We start from the raw sequence: 27,436 nt of genomic DNA on the forward strand, positions 1-27,436 counted from the left end.
GTATATGGCTGTGACTGTCACACATTGAATGGTATGCATCAGCCTAAACACACACTTCTCTGTCCTCCTCCTGTCCCTCCAGGACTCCCCTGGGTCCTAAGAGTACACACACACACACAGTTAGGGGTTCAACATGTTTTATTTTATTTGGAAAACAGTTGCAAAAAGTAATTTAATAGCATCAGTGAAGACCAAACTGAATATTGTGAGATGAGTGGGAATTGGAAAGACATTTATTTGACAGGCACAATGTGTTTTTAAGGCTACTATGTGAGTGAATGTATCACAAATCAAATCAAATCTATAACATATATAATCTACAGTACTCTTAAATCATTCCTAGGACCATGCCTCAGGACTACCTGGCCTGATGACCCCTTGTTGTCCCCAGTCCACCTGGCCGTGTTGCTGCTCCAGTTTCAACGGTTCTGCCTGCGGCTATGGAACCCTGACCTGTTCACCGGATGTGCTACCTGTCCCAGACCTGCTGTTTTAAACTCTATAGAGACAGCAGGAGCGGTAGAGATACTCTGAATGATAGTCTATGAAAAGCCAAATAACATTTACTCCTGAGGTGCAGACCTGTTGCACCCTCGACAAGCACTGTGATTATTACTATTTGACCCTGCTATTTTAGTAAATACTTTCTTAGTCGATGCATGGCTGCAGGGTTTTGTCCTTCTCCACAAAGAAGAACCCTGCACCGGCGGGGGAGGCAGAGGGACGGATGAACCCTGCAGCTAAGGAGTCCTCAATGTAGGTCTCCATAGCCTTGGTCTCCGGACCCGACAGAGAGTACATTCGTCCCCAGGACTGAGTGGTGCCTGGCAGAAGGTCAATCCCGCAGTCATAGGGTCGGTGCAGCGGAAGTGAAGTGGCCTGGGCCTTACTGAACACTTCCCGGAGGTCCTGGCAACTTCCGAGCCCACAGGAAGATGAGGTGGAACCTTGGACTGGCGAGTGAAATCGAATCTCAAGTCCTTCCTTCGTTCCCGTAGTCGCCCATCGATCCGAATGGTCAAGGTGATGAGCGAGTGGAGATGAGGGAACACTAAGTGAGAAACGCCCGAAAGGTGCCCGACTCGCCATCGAATCGTTCTGGGGGAGGTAAGCGGGGTTCCCGGGGAACTGGGGTGGCCGGGGAAAGGGCGCTGCTAACAGCCAGGTTACTGAGGGGCTGGGAGGTTACCATCGTGGTAGGCTGCCTAACAGACAACCAGCGGAATTGCTCCAGCAATGTGTTCAATGCTCGGTCATGGCGTTCTGCCAAGGTCTGGAACCCTTCCATCAGACCACGAAGCATCTCCTCGGGCTTTCCAATGGTGGCTCCTTGGGAGGAGATGGCATTGTGGAGCTGGTGCAAGTCTGCTAGGTCAGTCATGGCCAGTTCGTACTGTCAAGGCTTAGGAGAAGTCCCAGATGCAGACAGTGTCGAAGTAACAAAAGTTTATTACTAGAACAGAGGGCAGGCAAAACGACAGTTCAAGGGCAGGCAGAGGTCGGTAATCCAGATCAGTCCAAAAGGTACAGAACGGCAGGCAGTCTCAGGGTCAGGGCAGGCAGAGGTCAATAGTCCAGTGTGATATGACAAGGTACAGAACGACAGGCAGGCTCAAGGTCAGAGCAGGCAGAAATGGTCAAAACCGGGAAAACTAGAAAACAGGAACGAGAAACAGACAGGAGCAAGGGGAAAAACGCTGGTAGGCTTGACAAACAAAAGGAACTGGCAACAGACAAACAGAGATAATTGGGAAGATGGGCGACACCTGGAGGAGCTCCACAAGAACAAAGACAGGTGAAACAAATCAGGGTTTGACATGCACCTGTTGTATTCGGTGCATGTTTCCAAATAAAGTTTGATTTGATTTGATAGTCAAAATCCTTCTGATCAAAAGTGACATCCCACAACTAAACTGCTACATACTGACATCTGTTGGAGGAACAAAAGACTGCATTTACAGTTCTTGCAATGTCAACAATTGTGTGATTCTAACCTGGTATATGGTTATGCTTTAACGGATCCCAAGTCTGTTCTTCAACAGTTTGTCTTCATTATTCAACTTTGTTCTGACGGCAGCTCAGATCGCACTGTAATCCTCACCAAATCTTATCCTCACTTGCTGTGGAAAATAATTTTAACATGTATTATCAATATATTTTATAATTTGAAATGAAAATAGGCTTTAATATGCGGTCTCCGAAAGAGGTGCCGGTTTAGTATAGGTACAACTGCTCCAGAGTCCCAGTAAGAGGACTGATAACGACCAGCAGGAGACAGGGATCAAATCCACACTTAATTTCACACCCAGGACAGGCACATACCACACACACATTTACAGAGGAGTGAACTAACGGGAATGGATTATATGAAAGAAGATAATTAAGAGCATCTTACACAGTGGTAATAAGGTGACAGCAATGTGCTATGGTAACAGTAGTGTACACAGATTAGGGTTGGGCGGTATCCAGATTTGAAACCTTCATATTGTGCCTGTGCCATTCCAGGATATTCAGTATTACACATAGTGTACACAAGGGGCACCAATTGTTTTTCAATCTGAAAAAAAGGCCAAAAAACATAATTTACAAGAAAATGCTAACAAGTACTAAATAGTTTCTTGTACTGAATCCTAGGTAAATGCTCATTAAGTTATGCAAGTATCTCAAAACGCAGTTTGTGGCATGCACAAAACAAATATTATCTTAATCTAGGAGGGGAGGATCTCTGCTGCTGTTACCAGGAAGCTTGATCTTGCAAGCTAACGTTAGCCACTTAGCTAACATTAGCAAGTTAGCAAAACCCAGCTGGAGAGAATTGATTTGGCACATCTTAGATATTTAACTTAATAGATATGTAGCTGGCAAGCATTAGCAGTGAAGTTCATACAAGTGTACCCCGTACCGGTAAAACGTGAGCCTATCACAATAATTAAAACAAATAGACAAGAAAACTATTGGCAATTACACCATTACTCAACATTACCGCATGCCAGCTGAGTGAATTGACTTGAAAACTGGCGGTATACCCTCCAAATTGCTTTGTGGTTCGACAAGAATAAGTGGTTCGACAACAATAAGTGGCCAAGACCGAGACGCTTGTGTACGGCAGTTGATGCATAAATTCAGGCTACAAGTGTTGTGTGCCTAATGACAATCGGCAAATATCATTACACATTTCATTTTTTTGTAACAGATGTCTCTTTCTATCCATGAAATTGCGAGCGCACAGAGCACTGTTTTGATGCTGGAATTATGTTGTGAGTGGACAAACGTGCCCGTGAAGCCAACAGGAGCACCTTTTGAAGTGATTGTTTGACAATCAGATGAAAACATTATGACTGGTTGTGTTTATGACATATTAAAAGGTAATACACGATAAAAGTTACATGACAAATCTTTACTAGGCCCACCGAGATCATACTAAATTAATAGGGATTCTATATTTAATTTTATGATGCCCGTACCAGTAAGAAATAAAATCTACTTTCATGCCTGGGTCTACCATTTAAGATTACTGAGGTTACAGATCAGCTGGTTGTACTTGGCATAGTGAATAATTGTGCCAGGTTTGTCTATGAGAAAAGCTAGCAGCTATCCATTTTAGACCAAAGGTCTAAACCTTAGGTCTAAAAGGTTTGTGAGTACGGACAAGATAACTGTCACGTCCTGACCTTAGTTCCTTTTTTATGTCTCTATTTTGGTTGGGTCAGGGCGTGAGTTGGGGTGGGCTTTCTATGTTTTCCATTCTATGTTTTGTTCTGTGTGTTGTATTTCTATGTGTTTGGCCTGGTATGGTTCCCAATCAGAGGCAGCTGTCAATCGTTGTCTCTGATTGAGAACCATACTTAGGTAGCCTGTTCCCACCTGTGTTTGTGGGTAGTTGTTTCCTGTTTTGTGTTTTCACCTTACAGGACTGTTTCGTGTCGTTCACGCTCTTTGTTGTTGTTGTTGTTGTTGTTGTTGTTGTTGTTGTTGTTGTTGTTTTGTATTGTTTTGTCTTTCAGTGTTCATAGTAAATTGTATTAAATAAACTGAACACTTACCAGGGTGGTCATCTGCAGTAACTGTTTGTAATTGATCATCAATAAGATAACCTTTCTCATCTCTATGGCCGAATGTCCATTCCAGTATTCAGTACTTCTCCAGTACTTTTTTCATTTTCATTTCACCTTTATTTAGCCAGGTAGGCTAGTTGAGAGTTCTCATTTACAACTGAGACCTGGCCAAGATAAAGCAAAGCAGTGTGACACAGACAACAACAGAGTTACACATGGAATAACATGGAATAAACAATAAACAAGCCAATAACACAATAAACAAGTCAATGACACAGTAGAAAAAAAGAAAGTCTATATACACCAAAATCATCCAGAGAATGATCCAATCTTCATCATTTTGACAGAAGAGCCTGTGTTGACTCTGATGGAATGTGTTGTAGTTGTTGCTGTCGGCTTGGGTGCCATGTTTCCAGGTGGGAAAACTCCCTGATCAAATATATAACACAGGCACAGAAAGTAAGTACATTTGACTAAATACACAAAACATATTTTCATCAGGTCTGAAGCACTATCATTAAATTGTGAAGTTGAAGAAATAAAATATAAATATTGAAGCTGTATATTACTTTCTTCCATCAACTTTTAAATCCATTAGTTTTATGGGGATTAAATTAAAATTGGTTATTGCTACATTGATTGATACTGCATTCTTAGCAGCCATAATGAATAATCTTTGTGGACTCCATATCGTGGGTCGTTATCAGGATGTAAACTCTGCGTTAGCAGTTTTGGGTATTTCCAGACAGAAAACCCTTTCAAAATCACTTATTCCACAACTGTACGAGAGAAGAAACCGCATCAGCCCCTCGAAAGTGAGGCAGCTTGCATTTCTGAAAATCTCTCATTAAAGGAAAATATGGTCATCATTTCTGTGTGCTGCTGGTTATAACATGGCAATAAAGAGGAGAGAGAAAAGACCAGTTTAATGTTTTAAGTGAGATGCTGCAGTTTTGCACATTGTTATTTATTTTTCTTTGATATGGTACAATATTATATATATAATAGAAAGGACAGCTCCAACGGATGGTTGCAAAAGATGTGAGTACCTTTGTTTTGGTGTCTCCCGTAAAAGCGCCCTGTGCATGCCCCATCATTCACTCTTTTACTACTTAGAATGAAACTATGTATATATTGCATTCTAAGTGGTATACTATAATGGATATTGGAATAAGTGTGCTATGAGTTTTCTATGGCCCGTAGCGTAAGTTGTCAGTCCTCTTCATGTGTCCCTATGTTGTCTTGGTCTCCAGCTCCTGCCACCAGATGTGTCAGAGATTCGTCTGTTGAGGGGCCACAAGCTGCCAGTCACCTGTCTGGTCATCTCTCCCGATGACCAACACGTATTTTCCGCTTCCAAAGACTGCTCCATCATCAAATGTGTGTCTGGAGAATATATTTTATTCTCTTCGCCAAAATAATCTGAAATATATTTGTTGTACTGAAATGTTCAAAATCAGTTGCATGTGACCTAGAATGCAACACAGTCAAAGTGAACTTACTCATGCATTCTCCCGTTGTCTTCTCTAACTGCAGGGGATGTTGAGAGTGGTAAGAGACTTCATACGATAGCTGGTGGGAGGAAAGGAACAGAGGATCGCCATGTGGGACATACGGCCCATGTCCTATGTATGTCTATATCATCGGATGGCAAATACCTGGCTACTAGAGACATGAATAAGTTGATCATGATCTGGGAGGCAGCAACATGTAAACACCTGTACAAGTTCACAGGACATAGAGGCCCAGTATCGGTAAAATATACTCCCTTTCACACCTTCCGATATATTAATTTTTTCCATCTTTACCTTTTCCATTTTTACCTTCACAAACGGTGCCATCTCCTCCACAGGGCCTATCCTTCAGGAGAGGCACCCATGACTTGTACAGTGCTTCTCATGACCGCTCCATCAAGGTGTGGAACGTGGATGAAAACGCCTATGTGGAAACACTGTAAGTAGCTGAATATGTCTTATGTTTTGGCATGTGGTTTGTGTGTTTTATTGACCATGTGTCTCCCTAGGTTTGGTCACCAGGATGTGATCACAGGGCTGGACAGTGGGAGTAGGGAGCGCTGTGTGACTGCAGGGGAGAGGGACCGCACTGTGAGGGTGTGGAAGATCGCTGAGGAGTCCCAGCTAGTGTTCCATGGCCATGAGTGAGTCCCCCTGGTCTCCTTCTCTGTGTTAGTCAGTAGTTTTTGTTGGTGTCTATTATCCTTGTGTGTTAACATACTGGTAATGCTCCTCCCACTCATTTTCACTATTCTCTCTCAGGGGCTCCATCGACTGTATCCAGCTCATTAACGAGGAACACATGATAACAGGCGCTGATGATGGGTAAATGTGGATTTATACTCCACTAGGTGTCGTGGTACTCCACCTCTAGCAGTTCCGCAACCACTTTGTGAGGGAATGGTTCCTTACAAATGTTTCCATTAGTCTAAAAAGCTTTCTCTCGTCCTCCCTCCAGCTGTCTCCCTGTGGAGTGTGAACAAGAAGAAGCCTCTTAGCATGGTGAAGGCAGCCCACGGTCGGCATGGTGACTCGGGACAGGAGCAGCCCTACTGGGTAGCGGCCGTGGCAGCTCTGCAGAATTCTGACACCGTAGCCTCAGGTACTAACGGCTGTGAGAGTCACAACACAGTTCTACACTGAGTTTACAGAACATAATCTCTTTCCTAATATTGAGTTGTCAGAGTTAGAACTGTTACAATTAAATAAGGCCATTTTTTTTTATCGTTCTGACATCGATATAACTTATATTCAACAATCAATATACACCGAGTATACCAAACTTTAGGAACACCTTCCTAATAGGTGTTACCCCTTTTCCCTCAGAGCAGGCTCAATTTGTCGGGGCATGGACTCTACAAGGTGTCAAGCGTTCCACAGGCATGCTGACCCATATTGACTCAAACTTCCCACAGGTTTCCAAGTTGGCTGGATGTCCTTTGGGTGGTGAGCCATAGTTGATACACACAGGACACTGTTGAGTGTAGAAAATAAACAGCGGCGTTGCAGTTCTTGACACAAACCGGTGCACAAACTAGCATACACCATTCAAAGGCATTTAATTTTTTTGTGTAGACCATTCACTCTCTGAATGGCACACATAACACCATCCATGTCTCAATTGTCTCAAGGCTTATACAGTTGAAGTCAGAAGTTTACATACACCTTAGCCAAATGCATTTTAACTCAGTTCGCAATTCCTGACATTTAATCTTAGTAAAACAAATCCCTGTCTTTGGTCAGTTAGCATCAACACTTTATTTTTAGAATGTGAAATGTCAGAATAACAGAATAAAAAAAATTGTAGCTTTTATTTCTTTCTTCGCATTCCCAGTGGGTCAGAAGTTTACACACTAAATTCGTATTTGGTAGCATTGCCTTTAAATGATTTAACTTGGGTCAAACATTTCTGGTTGCCTTCCACAAGCTTCCTACAATACATTGGGTGAATTTTGGCCCATTCCTCCTGATAGAGCTGGTGGAACTGAGTCAGGTTTGTAGGCCTCCTTGCTCGCACACGCTTTTTCAGTTCTGCCCACACATTTTCTATAGGATTGAGGTCAGGGCTTTGTGATGGCCACTCCAATACCTTGACTTTATTGTCCTTAGGCCATTTTGCCACAACTTTGGAAGTCATTGTCCATTTAGAAGACTCATTTGCGACCAAGCTTTAACTTCCTGACTGATGTCTTGAGATGTTGCTTCAATATATCCACATACTTTTCCTCCCTCATGCCATTTCTTTTGTGAAGTGCACCAGTCCCTCCTGCAGCAAAGCACCCCCACAACATGATGCTGTCACCCCTGTGCTTCACGGTTGGGATGGTGTTCTTCGGCTTGCAAGCCTCCCCCCTTTTCCTCCAAACATAACGATGGTCGTTATGGCCAAATGGTTCTATTTTTGTTTCATCAGACCAGGGGACATTTCTCCAAAAAGTACAATCTTTTACCCCATGTGCAGTTGCAAACCGTAGTCTGCCTTTTTTTATGGTGGTTTTGGAGCAGTGGCTTCTTCCTTGCTGAGTAGCCTTTCGGGTATGTCGAAATAGGAGTTGTTTTACTGTGGATATAGATACTTGTGGCCTTGTTTCCTCCAACGTCTTCACAAGGTCCTTTGCTGCATTTTTCGGATTCATATGCACTTTCTGCAACAAAGTACGTTAATCTCTAAGAGACAGAACGCGTCTTCTTTCTGAGCGGTATGACTGCTGCGTGGTCCCATGGTGTTTATACTTGCTTACTATTGTTTGTACAGATGAATGTGGTACCTTCAGGCATTTGGAAATTGCTCCCAAGGATGAACCAGACTTGCGGGGGTCTACCATTTTTTTTCTCTGAGGTCTTTGGCTGATTTATTTTGATTTTCCCATGATGTCAAGCAAAGAGACACTGAGTTTGAAGGTATGCCTTGAAATGCATCCACAGGTACGCCTCCAATTGACTCAAATGATGTCAATTAGCTTATCAGAAGATTCTAAAGCCATGGCATCATTTTCTGGAATTTTACAAGCTGTTTATAGGCACAGTCAACTTAGTGTATGTAAACTTCTGACCCACTGGAATTATGATACAGTGAAATAATCTGTCTGTAAACAATTGTTGGAAAAATTACTTGTCATGCACAAAATAGATGTCCTAACCGACTTGCCAAAGCAATAGTCAGTTAACAAGAAATTTGTGGAATGATTGAAAAACAAATTTTAGTGACTCCAACCTAAGTGTATGCAAACTTCAACTTCAACTGTTAGTCCTTTAACCTGTCACCTCCCCTTCATCTATACTGATTTGAAGTGGATTTAACAAGTGACTTCAGTAAGGGATCATAGCTTTTACCTGGTCAGTCTCATGGAAGGAGCCGGTGTTCTTAATGTTTTGTATACACCAAGCACGGCAGAACTATTGACACGTTGCCTCGGCTGTGAGAGTCCTATTCACCAACCTTACTATACACTGTCTCTTCTATACACACACCCTGTGAGTTATTTAACAATCAACCCCAAACTTCTACCTCCTTGCTATAATGCATACTGTAAATCTACGTAGGTAGCGTAGGAAAATCAGCATGCTCGCATTCATAGCAGACTTGGACATCATTTCACAATTGACCGCTAGTATTTACTTGTCCAATTGATGATTCTGTAATTGAACAACGGTAGCCTCGTCACTGCAGGTTCCCACAACTCTAAGGTGCAGCTGTGGAAATGTGGTCAGGGGTTCCGTCGTCTGGAGCCTCTCTTCAGCGTCCCTGTGGTAAGCAAGTCCCAGCTACACTGCTCCATACCTAATACACCTTGTGTTGTGTAGCGTAACAATATGTGGGTAGCACCATTGGCTATAATTCAAACATTAAGCATTTGGGCCTATTTTTATGTGTATGAGGAATTGCCTAGTAAGAGTGTTCTGCACTAAAACATCCGTCTTCTCAATGCAGCATATTCGTTTTCTTTTCGTGTAGAATGGTTTTGTCAACAGTCTAAAGTTCTCCAGTTCTGGGAAGTTCCTGGTGGCAGGAGTAGGACAGGAGCACAGGTGAAATGCTTACATCCAGGCTCAACTAATAGTGTCAAAAAGGTGTGTGTGTGGGTAAGTAAAGAAATAAAACGGTAAAAAGACATTTGAAAATAAGAGTAGCAAGACTTTATACAGACACCAGTTAGTTAGGCTTTTTGAGGTATGTACATCTAGGTATGGTTAAAGTGACTACATATATATGATTACCTACTTGCCTGTCATACAGAGATATAGCCCAGAGCATACTTGCTAGCATTATAGACTGACTTGTTGATTGATCATATAATCAGTCTACCCTTTTCTTTAAACACGCCTGTTTTCAGTATTCTGTATGGAAGTAGTTGCCATGAGGACCTTTGTCCACGTGGTGGCACTGTTATTTCACCCTCAAATCCTTAAGACTGCCTCAGTGGCAGTGATGGCATTACCTACTTTCCTTATTACAAGATTAAATGGCATCTTATGTACCGCATAATTTTACTCATAACTTCATTCATGCATTAGCTCTGTTTTGTCAACCGTCTTTGTTTTTGTTAAAACGGTGGTTGTTTTCAGGCTTGGTCGGTGGTGGAGACTGAAAGAAGCGAAGAACGGACTCTACATTATTCCTCTGAAACGACGACAAGAAGAGGTGAATGGAGAAAAGAATGGGGAGTAGCTGATCTGTGTATGCCTTAGAATATAATATGTATGACATTTGATTTTGTAAATTAAATTCTTTCCAGAAATACTATTTGTATTACTGCCTATCAATTAACTACAGTAAATGGTTTGTTAGAAAACAACTTTCATTCTATTTTAAATCTCATTGAAGTCTTGTGTTGTCTGCATCTCATATGGGTCTGTGCTGTTGGTGCCTGTATTCTCTCAGCTACACAGCTTGTGGACTGTAGATCGAAAAATCCCCTGTGATTTGGTTATTTGAAAATGAAATTATTTAACAACTTTTGTGTCACCAGAGGTTTAGTTAATGCAGGATTCTGTGTTCTTCATGCAAAAAAGATATGCTAGAACACATCTGGCTGCATTTTTTTGTAATTGCAGATCTAAAATGCTTCAACTTTAGTCAGGGTTTGTTACAACTCATGAATGTAAAAGGAGTAGTTTTGTGCTACAGTTGCACTTCTCCAATTGTATGAAATTTGCTCTCATTGGATCACCAGCGGGTCATTTCCTCAGGTGTTGTTTTTCAAATGCAAGATTATCTACAAGCAAAACATTTATTAATGTAGCTGGCTACATGCTATCATAAACATTAGAAATTGATGCATTCATGATTTTTGCAACAACAAAAAAAATATTGGCTTTTCATTGTAAGCCAGTTTACTTGTGGCTGCTAGCCAAACAGCGTTCCTCTTCTGTCATCTGACAAACAATTTTCTACCAAACTGTTGCAATTGTGTGTGGAAAACTAGTGGCATGCTCCTTCTCTATTGAATCAAAACACTCTTTACTTTAAATATAAAATGCAGATGAAATGGTTTAAAATGCATATTTCCAATCTTAAATGAGAAGGTTGAACTCTGGAATATAGGTGGTGCACGGACCATAGCTTTGGTGGCCTAGCCGGTGGCCCCCTCTCCTACCATAGGGCGTAAAAAAACATATGCCACATGCGACGAATACAACAGGTGTAACCCTTACTGTAGACTGCTTACTTACAAGCCCCTAACCAACAATGCAGTTCAAGTAATGGTTAAGAAAATATTGACTAAAAGTATAAAATAAAGTAACACAAAATAGAGGCTATATTCCGGGGGTACTGAGTCGGTGTGCGGGGAGAAAGGTTAGTTGATGTATTTTGTACAGGGGGTAAAGTGACTTATGCATAGCTCAGCAGCATAAAAACAAAAGGTGGGGGGTCAATGTAAATAGTCCAGGTGGCCATTTTGAATTAATTGTTCAGCAGTGTTGGGGGTAGAAGCTGTTAAGGAGCCTTTTGGACCTGGACTTTTATTTGTGTAAAATAAAGTTTTTACTTATTAACTAGGCAAGTCTTGGCACTCTGATACTGCTTGCTGTCCTGTAGCAGAGAGAAGTCTATGACTGGTGTCTTTGATTTAAAAAAATGTGGGGCCTTCCTCTGACACCGCCTAGTGTATATAGGTCTTGGATGGCAGGAAGCCTGGCCCCAGTGATATATGGGCCATACTCACTACCCTCTGTAGTGGCTTATGGTCGGATGCCGAGCAATTGCCATACCAGGTGGTGAGACAACCGGGCAGGATGTTCTTGATGGTGTGGTTGTAGGACGTTTTGAGGATCTGGGGACCCATGCCCAATCCTTTTGTCTCCTGACGGGTTAACGGTGTTGTCGTGCCCTCTTCACGACTGTCTTGGTGTGTTTGGACCATGTTAGTTTGTTGGTGATGTGGACACCAAGGAACTTGAAGCTCTCAACCTGCTCCACGACAGCCACTTCGAAGTGAATGGGGTTGGTGTGTTCGGCCCTCCTTTTCCTGTAGTCCAGGATAATCCCCTTTGTCTTGCTCACGTTGAGGGAGATGTTTTCCTGGCACCACACTGCCAGGTATCTGACCACCTTCCTAAAGGCTGTCTCATCCTTGTTGGTGATCAGGCCTTCGAATCAAATCAAAGTTTATTTGTCACGTGCGCTGAATACAACCTTACAGTGAAATGCTTACATCCAGGCTCAACTAATAGTGTCAAAAAGGTGTGTGTGTGTGTGGGTAAGTAAAGAAATAAAACAGTAAAAAGACATTTGAAAATAAGAGTAGCAAGGCTTTATACAGACACCAGTTAGTTAGGCTTTTTGAGGTATGTACATCTAGGTATGGTTAAAGTGACTACATATATATGATTAACAGAGTAGCAGTAGTGTAAAAAGAGGGGTTGGCGGGTGGTGGGACGCAATGCAGATAGCCCGGTTAGCCAATGTGCAGGAGCACTGGTTGGTCGAGCCATTTGAGGTAGTATGGACATGAATGTATAGTTAAAGTGCCTATGCATATAAGATAAACAGAGACTAGCAGCAGTGTAAAAGAGGGGTTGGGGGTGGCACACAATGCAAATAGTCCGGGTAACCATTTGGTTACCTGTTCAGGACTCTTATGGCTTGGGGGTAAAACCTGTTGAGAAGCCTTTTTGTCCTAGACTTGGCGCTCTGGTACCGCTTGCCATGCGGTAGTAGAGAGAACAGTCTATGACTGGGGTGGCTGGGGTCTTCGACAATTTTTAGGGCCTTCCTCTGACATCGCCTAGTGTAGAGGTCCTGGATGGCAGGCAGTTTTGCCCAGTGACGTACTGGGCTGTACCATGCAGTGATACAACCGGTCAGGATGCTCTCGATGTTGCAGCTGTAGAGCCTCAGGACCCATGCCAAATCTTTTTAGTTTCCTGAGGGGGAATAGGCTTTGTCGTGCCTTCTTCACGACTGTCTTGGTGTGTTTGGAACATTCTAGTTTGTTGTTGATGTGGACTCCAAGGAATTTGAAGCTCTCAACCTGCTCCACTACAGCCCCACCGATGAGAATAGGGACGTACTCGGTGCTCCTTTTCCTGTAGTCCACAATCCATCTCCTTAGTCTAAGTTACGTTGAGTGATAGGTTGTTATTCTGGCACCACCCGGCCAGGTCTCTGACCTCCTCCCTATAGGTTGTCTCGTCGTTGTCGGTGATCAGACCTACCACTGTTGTGTCGTCTGCAAACTTAATGATGGTGTTGGGGTCGTGCCTGGCCATGCAGTCGTGGGTGAACAGGGAGTACAGGAGGGGACTGAGCGCTCACCCCTGAGGAGCTCCAGTGTTGAGGATCAGTGTGGCAGATGTAGTAATATTCTATTTCTATTCAAAAGTGGGGGAATAGGGCTTGAAATGACCTGAAATGTTTTATAAATATAGTAACAATGAAATTATAAAGACTTACTATAAGATATCACTGTATAGTAAAATATGGACATATTTAGTGACAGCCCAAATTTGGCCCCATTTTTATATGGCTGACGACCGAGCATTTTCTGCCAAGCATCCTCTGAGCGATGCAGAGACAACATTTAAATGTCTGCAGGCTTGTTACAACTTCAGCCTTACGCACAACGTGTTTTCCTCCCTCTGTGACCAAGAGGAATGGTTGTTTCAATTCTACAAAATGATTGTGTTTTTCTTCATGTTGAGAGCTCTAAATGAGATGAAACCACAATTGCTGAAATTGCTAGACTGTTCCCTTTTTAATAGATCTCCCAGGCTCTAGCGCCATTGCTCAGAGGGATCCCAGAAAAGGATGAGCTCTAAAATGTGACACGTCACCTCCCTACGTGAATGTAGGGTGTGAAACCTGACACTTCAAGTCAACTCTGCTGACAGTGGTAGTGCAATGCAGACATATGGTGTTTTCTGACACTATAAGGCACTGGACACTGGCTTTGTACACAAATGTCAGTTGGAACCGGTCCAGAACCTCTCAAAGTCCCCTTAATAGGGGTCCAGTGGTTAGAGTACCTCTGTGCATCCTTTAGCCATTGGAATATACACACTCCGTGCTGGGTAATAATCAGTGTTTTGCTCAGTATTGATGGTCGATCCAGAATGCTGATACACCTGCAACATTTAAGGAGATTATATTTCTGAGGTTATTAAGATGAGGTAGTGGCTCTTTACAATTCATTGCTGGTGTCTCTGGAGTTTTGTGAACAAAATAAACACTGACAATTTGTTTTAATAATAAAAAATAACACTTTATTTACATAAATTACAAGAAAGCACAAACTGGTTCACCAAAGTCTACGTTAAAACATTGTCCATGCTGATAGTAGCCTAGTTTTTAATCATCACTTTCACTATGGTTAATCTCATGTCATTCAAATGTATACTGAACAAAAATATAAACGCAACAATGTCAAAGATTTGACTGAGTTACAGTTCATATGAGGAAATCAGTCAATTGAAATGAGTTCATTAGGCCCTAGTCTATGGATTTCACATGACAGGGAATACAGATATGCATCTGTTGGTTACAGATACCTTAAAATATGGGCCTCAGGATCTCGTCACTGTATTTTTGTCCATTCAAATTGCCATTGATAAAATGCAATTGTGTTCATTGTATTAGTTTATGCCAGCACATATAACCCCACTGCCACCATGGGGCACTCTGTTCACAACGGCATCAGCGGTTGGACATACTGCCAAATTCTCTAAAATGTTGTTGGAAGTGGTTTATGGTAGAGAAATTAACATTACATTCTCTGGCAACAGCTCTGATGCACATTCCTGCAGTCATTATGCCAGTTACACGCTCCCTCAACTTTAAACATCTGTGGCATTGTGTTGTGTGACAAAACTGCACATTTTAGTGGTCTTTTATTGTCCCCAGCATAAGGTGCACCTGTGTAATGATCATGCTGTTGAATCAGCTTCTTGATATGCCACACCTGTCAGGTGGATGGATTAGTTTAGCAAAGGAGAAAATCTCACCAACGGGAATGTTAACAAATTTGTGCACCAAATTTAAAATAAATAAGCTTTTTGTGCTTATGGATAATTTCTGGGATCTTTTATTTTAGCTCATTAAACATGGGACCAACACTTTACATGTTGCATTTATTTATATTTTTCAGTGTAGTGTAAGAAGCAGGGGGAAAAAATAATTCAATAGGTGTTTTGTGTTAATAATACTAACTCTAGTAGTTGGAAGAGTAGTAAAATGTTTGGATATTGTATTCACATAACTGTATGACACCATAAACCACCTTATTCACAATACGGATTCTCTGTACTGACAGTAAGGCGTACAGCTAGGGTTGCAAAGCTACCGGTAATTGACCAAAGCTACTGGAATCTTCTGGAATTTTGGTAATTAACATAATCTATTTCAATCTATAGCTATGTTTCCATCCAATTGCGACAGATCTTAATGCAAATATTCTAAAATCTCTATAAAAACAATATGCGCATACAATATGGTCATATTTCCATCAAATTGACTTGTGACTTTTGTGGTTGAATTTCTATTCCCATGTTAAATGGGTTTCCATTTTATTTTCAACTCTTCTGATGGTTTTGTCAGCATATGTTTTGCGTTATATAGCGAATGTGTCCACTCTGGTCTTGGCACATGCTCTAGCCAACAGCTGTCAGGTACAATGCAGGTATAGCCTACATGATGATATTATTATGTACAAGAGCGAGATTATTTTCATTTGTCAAACAGCAGCCAAGCATTGATTATCGTGTCACCAGAATAAGTCCCTCGATATTTATTGGAAAGTAGCATCAAGCTCATGACTGTCCACTTTCACCACCCTGTGACGTTCATAATTTAATACATCTGTAGCCTAATAAACTGCATGCTTTCCTGAGTTGTAGTGGGAGGACCAAACAACATACCATCGTGTGACTCCCAAGTTTACAATATTTGCGCATAAAGGAGTTTCCATTACAATTCCTCGCATAATTAATTTTACGCACACAAAAAGATTCCACCTTGTCTAGTGTGTTTTGTTGACATTTGGAAAGTTAACAAATTAGCCTTTTCCATCAGGACTGTTGTGCAATTATTTTTCCTACATGTACTTTGCACACATTTGGGATGGAAAACTGATCTTTGTTAATTTATACTTGAATATAATAAAATTAAATATAAATTAATATATGGTATTCATTTTTTATATCTGTGTACATATTGTCTATGAGTTTCTAGTGGATAGACCATAAAGTTCAGGAAAATATAGCCTAATTAATGAAAAAAGCATCTAATCAACTATTTTTTTAATTAACTCTTCAAACTATTGACTTATTTCACAACTGCCACCAGTTTGATTCCAACACATTTACAACATAGACATTGAAATAGTAAAATAAATGTGTAAAACATAAATAAAGGATATTTCATGCTGAAACCCTCATATTAAACACCAATGGTGTTCACTAAGTTGATGGTTTATATTTAGGATCATGTTTTACTGCTTGTCTTTGTATTTTATATTTTAAAATCAACTTATTGAATTATTTCATAATTACAGACACCTGTGATAATCTGAGGTACTAAAAAGGCCACTTGATTCCAAAAGAAACCTGAAAATGACCAAAATTCTGGTAGTGTACTGGTAAACTTAGAAAGTTTTCAGTAATATACCCTCCCTTTGCAACCCTTCATACAGAAGTGCATTCAACGACAAGTCTATCCTGAAACCAAATAAAATCAATGCAAATGTTGTTAAATCTATACCAAAAGGATTTACACTCAAACATTACGTAATACTGGTATGTATAGTCATAATTTAGCTTTCACAGTCCTCTGTCTGCCTAGAGAGAGCCTCTACTTGTCTCTACTGTAAATGGGACTTGAGATATGGCATGAGCGTTATGTCATCAGCAGCTTTGTTGGATGAGGGGGGGTGATTTCAGATGGCACTGTAGCTTGTGTTTGGAGAACGGAGGAATGATGACAAGCAGCTCAACCTTCTTCACAAAGAGGATGTAGTGGAGTCCACCACCTCGCGACCGTTACACACCGTTGTTACCGCTGTTGGCACACAGGCAGAGAGAGGCTGACGCAACAATAATAATACAAAATAGAGAGTAAAAATGTGAAATACCATTTTTTTTAAAAGAAAATACAAATAACTTGCTTGTTTTTCACATTGATTAAAGCTAAAATATTTAAATTAGGGATCTGGTTTTAGTACATTTTAGTAGTCTTCTGCATACGCCTATACAGTTGCCAAACGCAACAGACACCTCTACCACTGTGATCATAAATATCAGTAGACCTATGTATGTTTCAGATGATGGCTCACTATTTTTGGAACCCATAACCAAATCTTGTGTGCTTTGGTCAGCAACATTTATGTCATGAGATGTATGTCATGTTCACCAACAATGACTGAAACGTTCATATTTTCCAGTGATGGCTACCTTTCGACGAGCTGGGGACGGAGGCTGATGTTGTGGTGACCGTGGCCCCGAAGCGGTTGGCAGGCACCCTTAGTGTGGTCACATTCTTCTGGGGCTGGAATAGGATGATGTGGACCTTAGGAGCGAAGAGACAGCCTAGCACCACAGAGCCACTCAGACTGACAGAGATACACATGGTGGTGGTCTGAACCTGTATAGGGAGATAGAGGAGACAGGTTGAATCATCAGGATTCACTGAATATACTGATAGGGCTGGGGTCTTTTAGTCCTGACAAAGATGGAGCTCTATTCCAAGACCAGTGACTGTAGTGGTCTTTTGCTATCTGCCATTTCTGCCAACCAGTTGAGCTGTTCTCAGCATCTCTGGTGGACCAAACTGATGGAAATCTCATTCAACTGTGCCCACTAATGACTGGCACTGCTGTCTGTCCTGGCAGAGCCTGGGCCAAGATTCACAAAACACTTCTTATGCAAAAACTTAAGAAGCTTCTTAAAAAAAAGAAGTTCATGTGATAGTTTCTAAGTGAAATTCTTCAACAATATCTTCAGATGTAATGAATTTCTTACGAACTTCTCCAATATCTTCTTAAAATATCCAGCTAGCAATGGCAAGAATGTTAGTATATTTCTTACTGAGATTCCTGTTCTAAAACATGTTCTTGGGTTTAAAATAATCAATCCTGCAATTTTCAGATTAAGTTTCTGAGTGAATTAAACGTTCAATTGCTTTCATGAGCTTGTTCTCTCACTGCCCTGAGTTTAAGACATGGGTTTAGCTATCTTGGAATTAAGATGACTTTATTTTCAAGAATCTAATTTCTTCTTCACTTTTTGCTTTTAGGAGAAACATAAGAAATAGCGCAAGCATATTTCCAAGAACCTTTTTAAGGAATAGCAACTTTGCTTAACTTTCGTCTTAAGCCTATGGTTAAGGACAACATGGCAGTTAAGAAGAAATGTCTTCTTTAAAAGGTTCTGTGAATCTGGGCCCTGGGTTGTCATCATGAGCCCATCGTGAATCTGCTCTGACTCCTAACCTGTGATTACTCAGTCTTCCCAACCAATAGGCTGCCTCGTACCACTGCTGTTTCCGCATGCAAAGATCACCAGTTCGCACAACAGTATGGTCTGACTCTGAGCATCAAAGCACATCTATGTAGTACATTAACAGCATGCACAATCCAGAATAGTATGATGGAAGGCTTTCAGATTTGTTTCTGTTGAATTTGAACTCCATTTCACCCTGATGAAATAACACTATGACAGTGTGACAGCTTTTGTCCAAGTCACAGTTGAGTGTGAATTTCCAAGAGCTGTCTATGGCCCTTCGCTGACCTCAACAAGCATCAGTTTTGATAATAGATATATATGCATGTATGTAAAGATACAGTAGGCATTTAGCTACCTAGGAGCTATTCAATGCATATTTTAACACAAGATCATTTAACGAACCATGGCACTGGACTAGATCAATAGCCTTGAGCTTTAAGAGAGAGAGAGAGAAGATGACTTAGAAATCAGGAGAGAAAGAGAGAGAAAAAAGTCTGCCATTTCACGGTTGATGGAAGTACCGTCTGGAATATTGAATGTCCATGTCCATATGAGACCCCAGGTTCATTGAAATTCAATGAACAACACAGCTTGTCTTTCATGTGAGAACATCTCCAATGTTGAAATGCAGGATGCTGAAGCCCAACTGCTGTCATTATTAATGGCATACAGAGAGCAAAGCATTCTGTTGCATAGCCAAAACCTCTTCCTAGCTTCATTATTCTGTCTACCACAGCTCCAATATGAACACTCATCATCTATATTCAATATGTACACTCATCCTAATACTGTTCATACAGTCTCTCACTCCTTTCCAGCCTGCTTTCTCACCCCTTCTCTCAAACTTTTCTCTTCCAACTCAGGTGTTTTTTGCTAGTGCATAGAACACCATAGAGATGATGAGGAGATAGCCTGGGGAGACTCATGATTCTGATGCAAGACCAATATGAGACTCCCTCCCCCTCTCCTTTCTCCTCCCAGAGCCCAGTGGCACACCAACACCAACCGGACAGGCATTAGACTAGACTAGATTCAGCCTTGGGTCCCAGTTATCATACAACCTGGACTGAACTTTTGTGTCAGTTGTATACATATTGTCTCTCTTTATCTTGCTTACATGCCAACAAAGACTGCATAGGTCTGAAACAGGGCGATGAAAGCACCTTTAAGCTATATTTTTATATACAGTAAGTCATCTATCCTGTTAGGCTGTATTATGGTGTCGTATTGGGCTCGTCATTTGGGTGTTGAGAAGGGGCACACTGGGTCACTGGGTCTGGGTGTTCATTAGTTGATTAGTTGATCAGTTAAGCAGATGGCTATCTGTAGATGACTAAGACAATCTTAGCATCAGGCCCTCAGAAGCCCAGCTATTCCCTTGTTTGAACTGATCTCAGCTGAGAACTGGAAAACGAAGCCGTGGCAATATTGTAGAGGAATGCTGGGAACAACCCACTGGGCATGGACATCAGTTTAACATATACTTTTGATTTACATTTGGTTGAGTTGTCAACTAACGTGAATTCAATGTGAAATCAACAAAACATTCCGCCAAGTCATTGGATTTAGGTTCAAAATACGAAGGTCCCTTACGTTGATGACTTTTTTCAAATCCAATCAGTTTTTCACCTTGATTCAACGTTATCATATAGAATGTTTGGGTTGAAATGACGTGGAAACATTGATTCAACCAGTTTTTGCCCAATGGGAAGAGTTTTCCTATCTAAATTCCCTGGGGGAAATCTCCTGCACAATTTCATTGTCGATGTTAGAAGGGAGAAAAAAAAGCATTATTTTCAAATCAGAATGTAATGTATATAAATGGCAATACTGGAGTTTTAGATTAGATAAGGAAGGTAATTTGATCAAAATGATGATGATGATGATGATCAAAAGGAATTAATGTACAGTATGTCACCTAGATCCATTGGTACATTAAAGACACATTCAAAGACTTATAGATTTCTTTAATAATGAAAATATACCCACCTTGTCATTAATATCGTAATGTCCCTAGTGTTGATAGGTACAATTACCTCGTTCTACTCCGTCAATTCATTACAATATATTGGACTTGGGGTTGTAAAATTCCAGTAACTTTCTCCAAATTCCCAGATTGTCCAGAAGTCCTGGTTAGAATATTCCCAGAATCAGAAGGGGAAATCTGGAACCCTCCAACCAAGATTTCTGGAAAATCTAGACATTTTGGTAAAGTTACCATCATTCTACAACCCTAATTGGAGTATATTTTTACCACTCACCCTGTAGTCGCTGGCTGTGACGTAGAAGATGGGTTGGAAGGCCAGCCAGATGATACAGGTGGTGTACATGGTGAACCCAATGAACTTGGCCTCATTAAAGTTCTCTGGACACTTCCTGGTCTTAAAGGCGTAGACTGTGCAGAGGACGATTAGGACGCAGTTGTAGGCAAGAGCGGCCAGCATGCTGGAGTCCTTGCTGTTGCACTTCAGGGTGACTATATCTCTCCTTTCGGGGCTCACCTCCATATAATTAAATAGAACAGAACCATATTAGGAAATAGAGTAGTGTATACAGTATATTAATATAGAATATTATTATATATTTCTATGATCATGTGATGGGCAATAATATCACTGTGCTTCATTAACAGTATAGCTTTCTTCCCTGACCCTCACTGGGCTGGAACCAGGGATCATCTGCTCTGCAAACATACATGACCCCCCCATTTGACAAAAGCTAATGAGTTGATAGCTAGTGTGGAAACATTTCAGGCTAGGGAGTGATGTTAGGAATCCAACTCTGTTACGCCCACCTCCTTCCTGACGCCAGGCATCTCCACCAGGAGCCAGACCACAGCCACCAGGAGCTGACAGGAGATAAGTCCGCCGCAGATGGCCACCTGGGAGGCTGGGCTGATGAACCGTGGCCGTGTGGCCCCGTCCTTCACCCCGCTGAAGATCCTCGCGATGCGGTTGGTCTTAGTGAGCAGTGCCGAGTAGCACACAGCGAAGGAGGTTCCCAGGCCTAGTCGACGTAGGGTACACACGGCCATCGAGGGCTTGGCGATGTAGATGAAGGTCATGCTGTAGCACATTAGGACTCCGAGTAGGAGGATATAGGACAGCTCCCGGCCGCTGGCTTTGACCACAGGGGTGTCATTGTTCTTGAAGAACAGGCCCACCACGGAAAGGGTACACAACATGCCCAGGCAGGAGATGGTGACGGGCCCAATAGCCCAGGCATCCTAAATCAAATGAAGGTTTATTTAAAGTGTTATTTCACACTTAAATGTCTCAAAACTCAGACACATATTTTAAAAAGAGGAGAAAAATAAGGTAAAACAGTGACAATACCTCCCAGTGGATGTACTCCTCTGGGAGGTCGAAGCAGCCTGTTAGGTTGGCCTGGGGCCACTGTCCGAAGCTGCAGTCTGCACAGGTGAACTCATCCAGCAGGTACTGGTAGGGCTGGCAGGGGAAATAGATAGTTTGTAGATGTTCTGTAGATGTTTAACTAACTATCAACAATATTTCAACTTACTATCCACTTACCCTAGCCCTAAATGTAACCTTCATCCTAACCCCACCCAAAAAAGGTAGTGCATATTCAACCGGCAGAAATGAATGGCGCCGGGCGGAAACACACCCTCAAAGAGAGCTGCTGACTATCGGAGGATAAACGATACAATGAAAAAATAAATGAATCTCTCCTTGCTTGTGGATGTATTACCTGGCAGGGGATGCAGATCCAGCAGCACACATCTCCAGGCTGCATGCTCTTCACCTCGTTCTTCCTGCAAGGATCACTGCACTGGGAGGTGGGGGGCACTCCGGCTGGGCCCCTCCATGGCACCTGGCTGGTATTCAGGATCAGGCCCTGGGCCCAGTAACCCACCTGAAGAGGAAAGGAGAGATACTTTATTCTTCTTCCTTTTTCCCATCCCCAGACACACACACGGGGTCAGCCGTGGTTCAGCACTCCTGGATGAAGAGCTACATACCTTCCTATACACGTATTTATCATCCTGTTTGTGATAGTGAAAGATGTTGTAGCGGCCCAGACTGTCCCCGTAGGCGTCAAAACGCACAATGTTCTCTGTGTCGGCAGGTCTGAAGGGAGCTGAGGGGGAAACAGAAATACTGTATATCAATGATGACATTTCAGAAGAAAGAAGAACTCTCCATTTTAGTTAGATATTGAGTTTTAATATGAGTCTCTAGTCATCTAGTTTTCTCACAAAGAAATCACAATTGAGATGTCAATGTTTCCTTTATCCTATCCATTTGCTTTTTAATTCGTTTATTCAATGCAACATATATTCATGAGGCATCTTCTCAAAATAGTGCACACTGTTTGCTTACTCTAACTACGCATCTTACTGAGTCCCTATTCGTTACTGGTCCCACTGCAAATCAAATCATCACCAAACCCTTTTCAACAGGGACACAAACATACACTGCGAAACCAATCTCACGGTCAATTCAGATCTGCATTTGTTTCAAATTGCCCCAATGTACCAATATTGATGATTAAATAAAACATGTAATACTCAATTATAATTAGACATCATTCACAGCTCAGGTAATAACAGGATTACTATGTGATTCTGAGCTGCTTCCGGTCTGTTCTTACATTCTGTGTTGTCACATTGAAAATAAGAAATGTAAGAATAGATTAAATGTATTCTTTCTGATGACATGAATGGTACATTATATATATACAAATGTATGTGGACACTCCTTCAAATGACTGGATTTGGCTATTTTAGCCACACCTGTTGCTGACAGGTGTATAAAATCAAGCACACACCCATGCAATCTCCATACATAAACATTGGTAGTAGAATGGCCTTTACTGAAGAGCTCAGTTACTCTCAACGTGGCAGTGTCATAGCATGCCACCTTTCCAACAAGCAGTTCATCAAATTCCAGCCCTGCTAGAGCTGCCCCAGTCAACTGTAAGCTCTGTTATAGTGAAGTGGAAATGTCTAGTTTGGGGAAGGCCCTTTCCAGTTTCAGCATGACAATGCCCCTGTGTACAAAGCAAGGTTCCTACAGAAATGGTTTGTCGAGATCGGTGTGGAAGAACTTGACTTCGCTGCACAGAGCCCTGACCTCAATCCCTTCTAACACCTTTGGGATGAAGTGAATCGCCAACTGCGAGGCCTAATCGGCCAACATCAGTACCCTACCTCATTAATGCTCTTGTGGCTGAATGGAAGCAAGTCCCCGCAGCAATGTTTCAACATCTAGTGGAACACCTTCCCAGAAGAGTGGAGGCTGTTATAGCAGCAAAGGGGGGACCAACTCCATATTAATGGCCATGATTTTGGAATGCGATGTTTGATGAGCTAGTGTCCACATACTTTTGGTCAGGTGGTGTACAGATACAGTTTAACAATAGTTTACAGTACGAGCCAAACGTTTGGACACGCCTACTCATTCAAGGGTTTTTCTTTATTTTTAACATTTTCTACATTGTAGAATAATTGTGAATACATCGAAACTATGAAATAACACATATGGAATCATGTAGTAATCAAAAAAGTGTTAAACAAATCAAAATATATTTTAGATTCTTCAAAGTAGCCACCCTTTGCCTTGATGACAGCTATGCACAGTCTTGGCATTCTCTCAACTAGATTAGCCTGGAATGCGTTTCCAACTGTCTTGAAAGAGTTTCCACATATGCTGAGCTGCTTTTTCTCCACTCTGTGGTCCAAATCATCCCAAACCATCTCAATTGGGTTGAGGTCAGGGGATTGTGGAAGCCAGGTCATCTGATGCAGCAGTCCATCACTCTCCTTCTTGGTCAAATTGCTCTTATACAGCCTGGAGGTGTGTTGGGTCATTGTACTGTTGAAAAACAAATGATAGTCCTACTAAGTACAAACCAGATGGGATGGCGTATCGCTGCAGAATGCTGTGGTAGCCATGCTGGTTAAGTGTGCCTTGAATTCTAAATAAATCACTGACATTGTCACCAGCAAAGCAACCCCACACCATCACACCTCCACCTCCTCTATGCTTCACGGTGGGAACCACACTTGTGGAGATCACCCGTTCACCTACTCTGCGTCTCAAAAAGACACACCGGTTGGAACTAAAAATCTTACATTTGGCATCATCAGATCAAAGGCCAGACTGGCCCATGCAAGTCTCTTATTGGTGTCCTTTAGTAGTGGTTTCTTTGCAGCAATTCGACCATGAAGGCCTGATTCGCACGGTCTCCTCTGAACAGTTGATGTTGAGATGTGTCTATTACTCTGTGAAGCATGTATTTGGGTCGCAATCTGAGGTGAACTTGTCCTCTGCAGCAGAGGTAACTCTGGGTCTTCCTTTCTTGTGGTGGTCCTCATGAGAGCCAATTTCATTATAGAGCTTGATGAATTTTGCAACTGCACTTGAAGAAACTTGAAAAGTTCTTGAAATTTTCCGTATTGACTGACCTTCATGCCTTAAAGTAATGATGGACTGTCATTTCTCTTTGCTTATTTGAGATGTTCTTGCCATAACATGGACTTGATCTTTTATCAAATAGGGCTATCTTCTGTATACCACCCCTACCTTGTCACAACACAACTGATTGGCTGAAATGCATTAAGAAGGAAATAAATTCCACAAATTAACTTTTAACAAGGCACTCCTGTTAATTGAAATGCATTCCAGGTGACTACCTCATGAAGCTGGTTGAGAGAATGCCAAGAGTGTGCCAAGTTTTCATCGAAGCAAACTTTGAAGAATCTCAAATATAAAATAGATTTAGATTTGTTTAACACTTTGTTAGTTACTACATGTTTCCATATGTGTTATTTATTCATTTCAATGTCTTCACTATCATTCTACAATGTAGAAAATAGTAAAAAATTGAGAAACACTCTGGAATGAGTAGGTCTGTCCAAATCTTTGACTGGTACTGTATATCTAAACCTGTGCAGTGAATGAAGGGTGCATATAGGCTAACATTGTGATTACAGCCCGTAATCAAGTCACCTGACCTTATACGGCTGTTAAGACCATACACATTTTATTACATTACCCGCAGAATTGGATGCACTGCATATAGCCTCCGGTCCGGTCCACCCATCGTGGAACATTTACTTAAATGGGGATATCCCCTTCTGGGAGTTATATTTCTATTGTTAAGACTGCTTCACTCACCATCGAACTTGGCCTTGAGGATGAAATCCCTATAGAACCTCTTCCCGGTGCCTGGCTTCATGGCATCACAGATCTTGGTTGCATTGAGTGGGCAAACTGCCTGCCTCATATTATGTAGAGCATGAGCCATAGCATACACTGCGTTCACTACAAACATGATCTTGGACTCCTGCTCAAACTTGCCGTCCCGCAGACTGTGTTCGCTACAACCAGGCTCTGTAAGACTACAGTCGAAGCGGTGCTCCCAGAATTCTCTAAACCAGGGGTTCCTTGTGTTAGTGTAGGGGTTCAGCTTGGTGAAGTAGTCGGCAAACTCCCGGATGGGATAGGAGGCCAGCTCGATGGTGAAGGCCCCGTCGGCTGCTGTCTCACTTCCCCTCACAACACTCTCCTGCAAATCATTCACATTTTCTCAGTAATTGGAATGAAAATACACCCTTTATCAAAATCGCAAAACATTACATTTCATGGTAAACAAAGGTAAAATGATGGAAATCATTCTTATAAAGGAATGTATTTCTTAATTGTGAAAGAGTCGATTTTGACTGTTAGGAAATTTTGAACGGAGGCCAAGGCCCTACCTGCGCCCCCCAGCCGTCGCTGGCCACCCAGATGAAGGTGACGTTCATGCGAGCGGCAGCCACAAGCAACTCCCTGGCATCCTCACTGCGTGTGAACAGAATGACCACCTTGGCATTGGACTTCTGCTGCAGCGAGCGGATCACCTGGTCGAAGCTGTAACGGTTCATCGAGCGGCTCACCTGTTGATTATGCACCAGCTTTGAATCATCATGTGCTCGAATAAGACATAGTCTATAACAACAAGGCAGCAAAAGATACAACACTATTCTAAATGGAATCAACCAATGTCAGGTTTTAATCTGATCGTGGGATGTCTACAAATCAGCTTTTAAAGCCAATTTCCAATTGAGCTGCAGTGTTTACAGTGAATGGGATCTCTGCCTTTAGAAACCCCATTGTTGTCAACCCGTGATCAAATGTAATTTAATACCATGCAATATTATTGTAGCGGAATCGGTGGGTAACCCAGATTTGGATTCTAACCCGGGTCCATAGACTCTTAAACCAACACCTTAACCATTACGTCAAGATTTCTGAACCCCTTGACCCCTTTATTGCTACAGTATGAAACCTTTGTAATGATGAATTATTTTCACTGTGAAAGTGGAAATAACAACAAACAAACAAACAAACAAACAAACAAACAACAACTGGCTGACCTTGGCCGAGGTGGCGATGCAGATCTGGCGGGCGCGGGCCTCCTGCTGGAAGGCATCGATGCCTGTCTCACCGTAATCGCCCTCGGATGCCACAGTGGACACGTAGGTCCAGTTGAAGTAACGCAGGATCTCGGCGATGGCCTTGGCCTGGTAGAAGTCTGGCGGCACGGTGCGGGCGAAGTAGTCATAGCGAGACTTGTCACTGAGTTTGGCGCTGGTGGAGGCGTAGCTGATCTGAGGGATCTGGAAGAGGCGCAGGAGGTTGGCAACCTGGGGTGGGAAGTAGGGAGGGAGAGTGATAAACCATGCCAGTTAGTCTCAGACAATTAACATACTGCAATCATCTCCCATCTAATCTAAAATTCTAATCTAATAATAATTGAATGATCTCGCCATTTCCACTACTGGAAGAGGTTGGCCACCTATACAGAGAGAGGGGGGGGGGGACGGCGAAACTATGTCAGCTAGTTCCAGACATTTACCACCTACACTTACTGTTGAAAAAGGCCCAAGAGAGCTTTATCCTCATCTAAAATTCAAATGAACTA

General features: G+C 42.0%; 2 protein-coding genes across 2 annotated transcripts in view; one reads left to right on the forward strand and one right to left on the reverse strand.

Annotated features, from left to right (window-relative positions):
* Nucleotides 1–3,454: 3,454 nt before the first annotated feature.
* On the forward strand, nt 3,455–10,310 carry LOC118389354 (U3 small nucleolar RNA-interacting protein 2-like). The gene is given in 11 exon segments (XM_035779278.1): nt 3,455–3,466; nt 5,064–5,096; nt 5,309–5,435; nt 5,592–5,809; nt 5,908–6,008; nt 6,079–6,213; nt 6,332–6,420; nt 6,528–6,671; nt 9,240–9,319; nt 9,525–9,598; nt 10,136–10,310. Coding segments are annotated over 11 exon segments (1,116 nt in total). The 3' UTR covers nt 10,239–10,310.
* Nucleotides 10,311–16,606: 6,296 nt separating this feature from the next.
* LOC118388808 (metabotropic glutamate receptor 2-like) overlaps nt 16,607–27,436 on the reverse strand; it is a 61,610-nt gene continuing 50,780 nt past the window's right edge. The window contains exons 3-12 of the mRNA XM_035778289.2: nt 26,889–27,158; nt 26,229–26,408; nt 25,648–26,038; nt 22,488–22,606; nt 22,217–22,381; nt 21,841–21,954; nt 21,300–21,731; nt 20,767–21,006; nt 17,456–17,645; nt 16,607–17,063 (exon numbers count right to left, since the gene is read on the reverse strand). Coding sequence (XP_035634182.2) covers nt 17,005–17,063; nt 17,456–17,645; nt 20,767–21,006; nt 21,300–21,731; nt 21,841–21,954; nt 22,217–22,381; nt 22,488–22,606; nt 25,648–26,038; nt 26,229–26,408; nt 26,889–27,158 — 2,160 coding nt within the window. The 3' untranslated portion in view covers nt 16,607–17,004. The remainder of the gene's footprint in view (nt 17,064–17,455; nt 17,646–20,766; nt 21,007–21,299; nt 21,732–21,840; nt 21,955–22,216; nt 22,382–22,487; nt 22,607–25,647; nt 26,039–26,228; nt 26,409–26,888; nt 27,159–27,436) is intronic.

The sequence above is a fragment of the Oncorhynchus keta genome, chromosome 10, assembly GCF_023373465.1.
Source record: "Oncorhynchus keta strain PuntledgeMale-10-30-2019 chromosome 10, Oket_V2, whole genome shotgun sequence".
Classification (NCBI taxonomy): domain Eukaryota; kingdom Metazoa; phylum Chordata; class Actinopteri; order Salmoniformes; family Salmonidae; genus Oncorhynchus; species Oncorhynchus keta.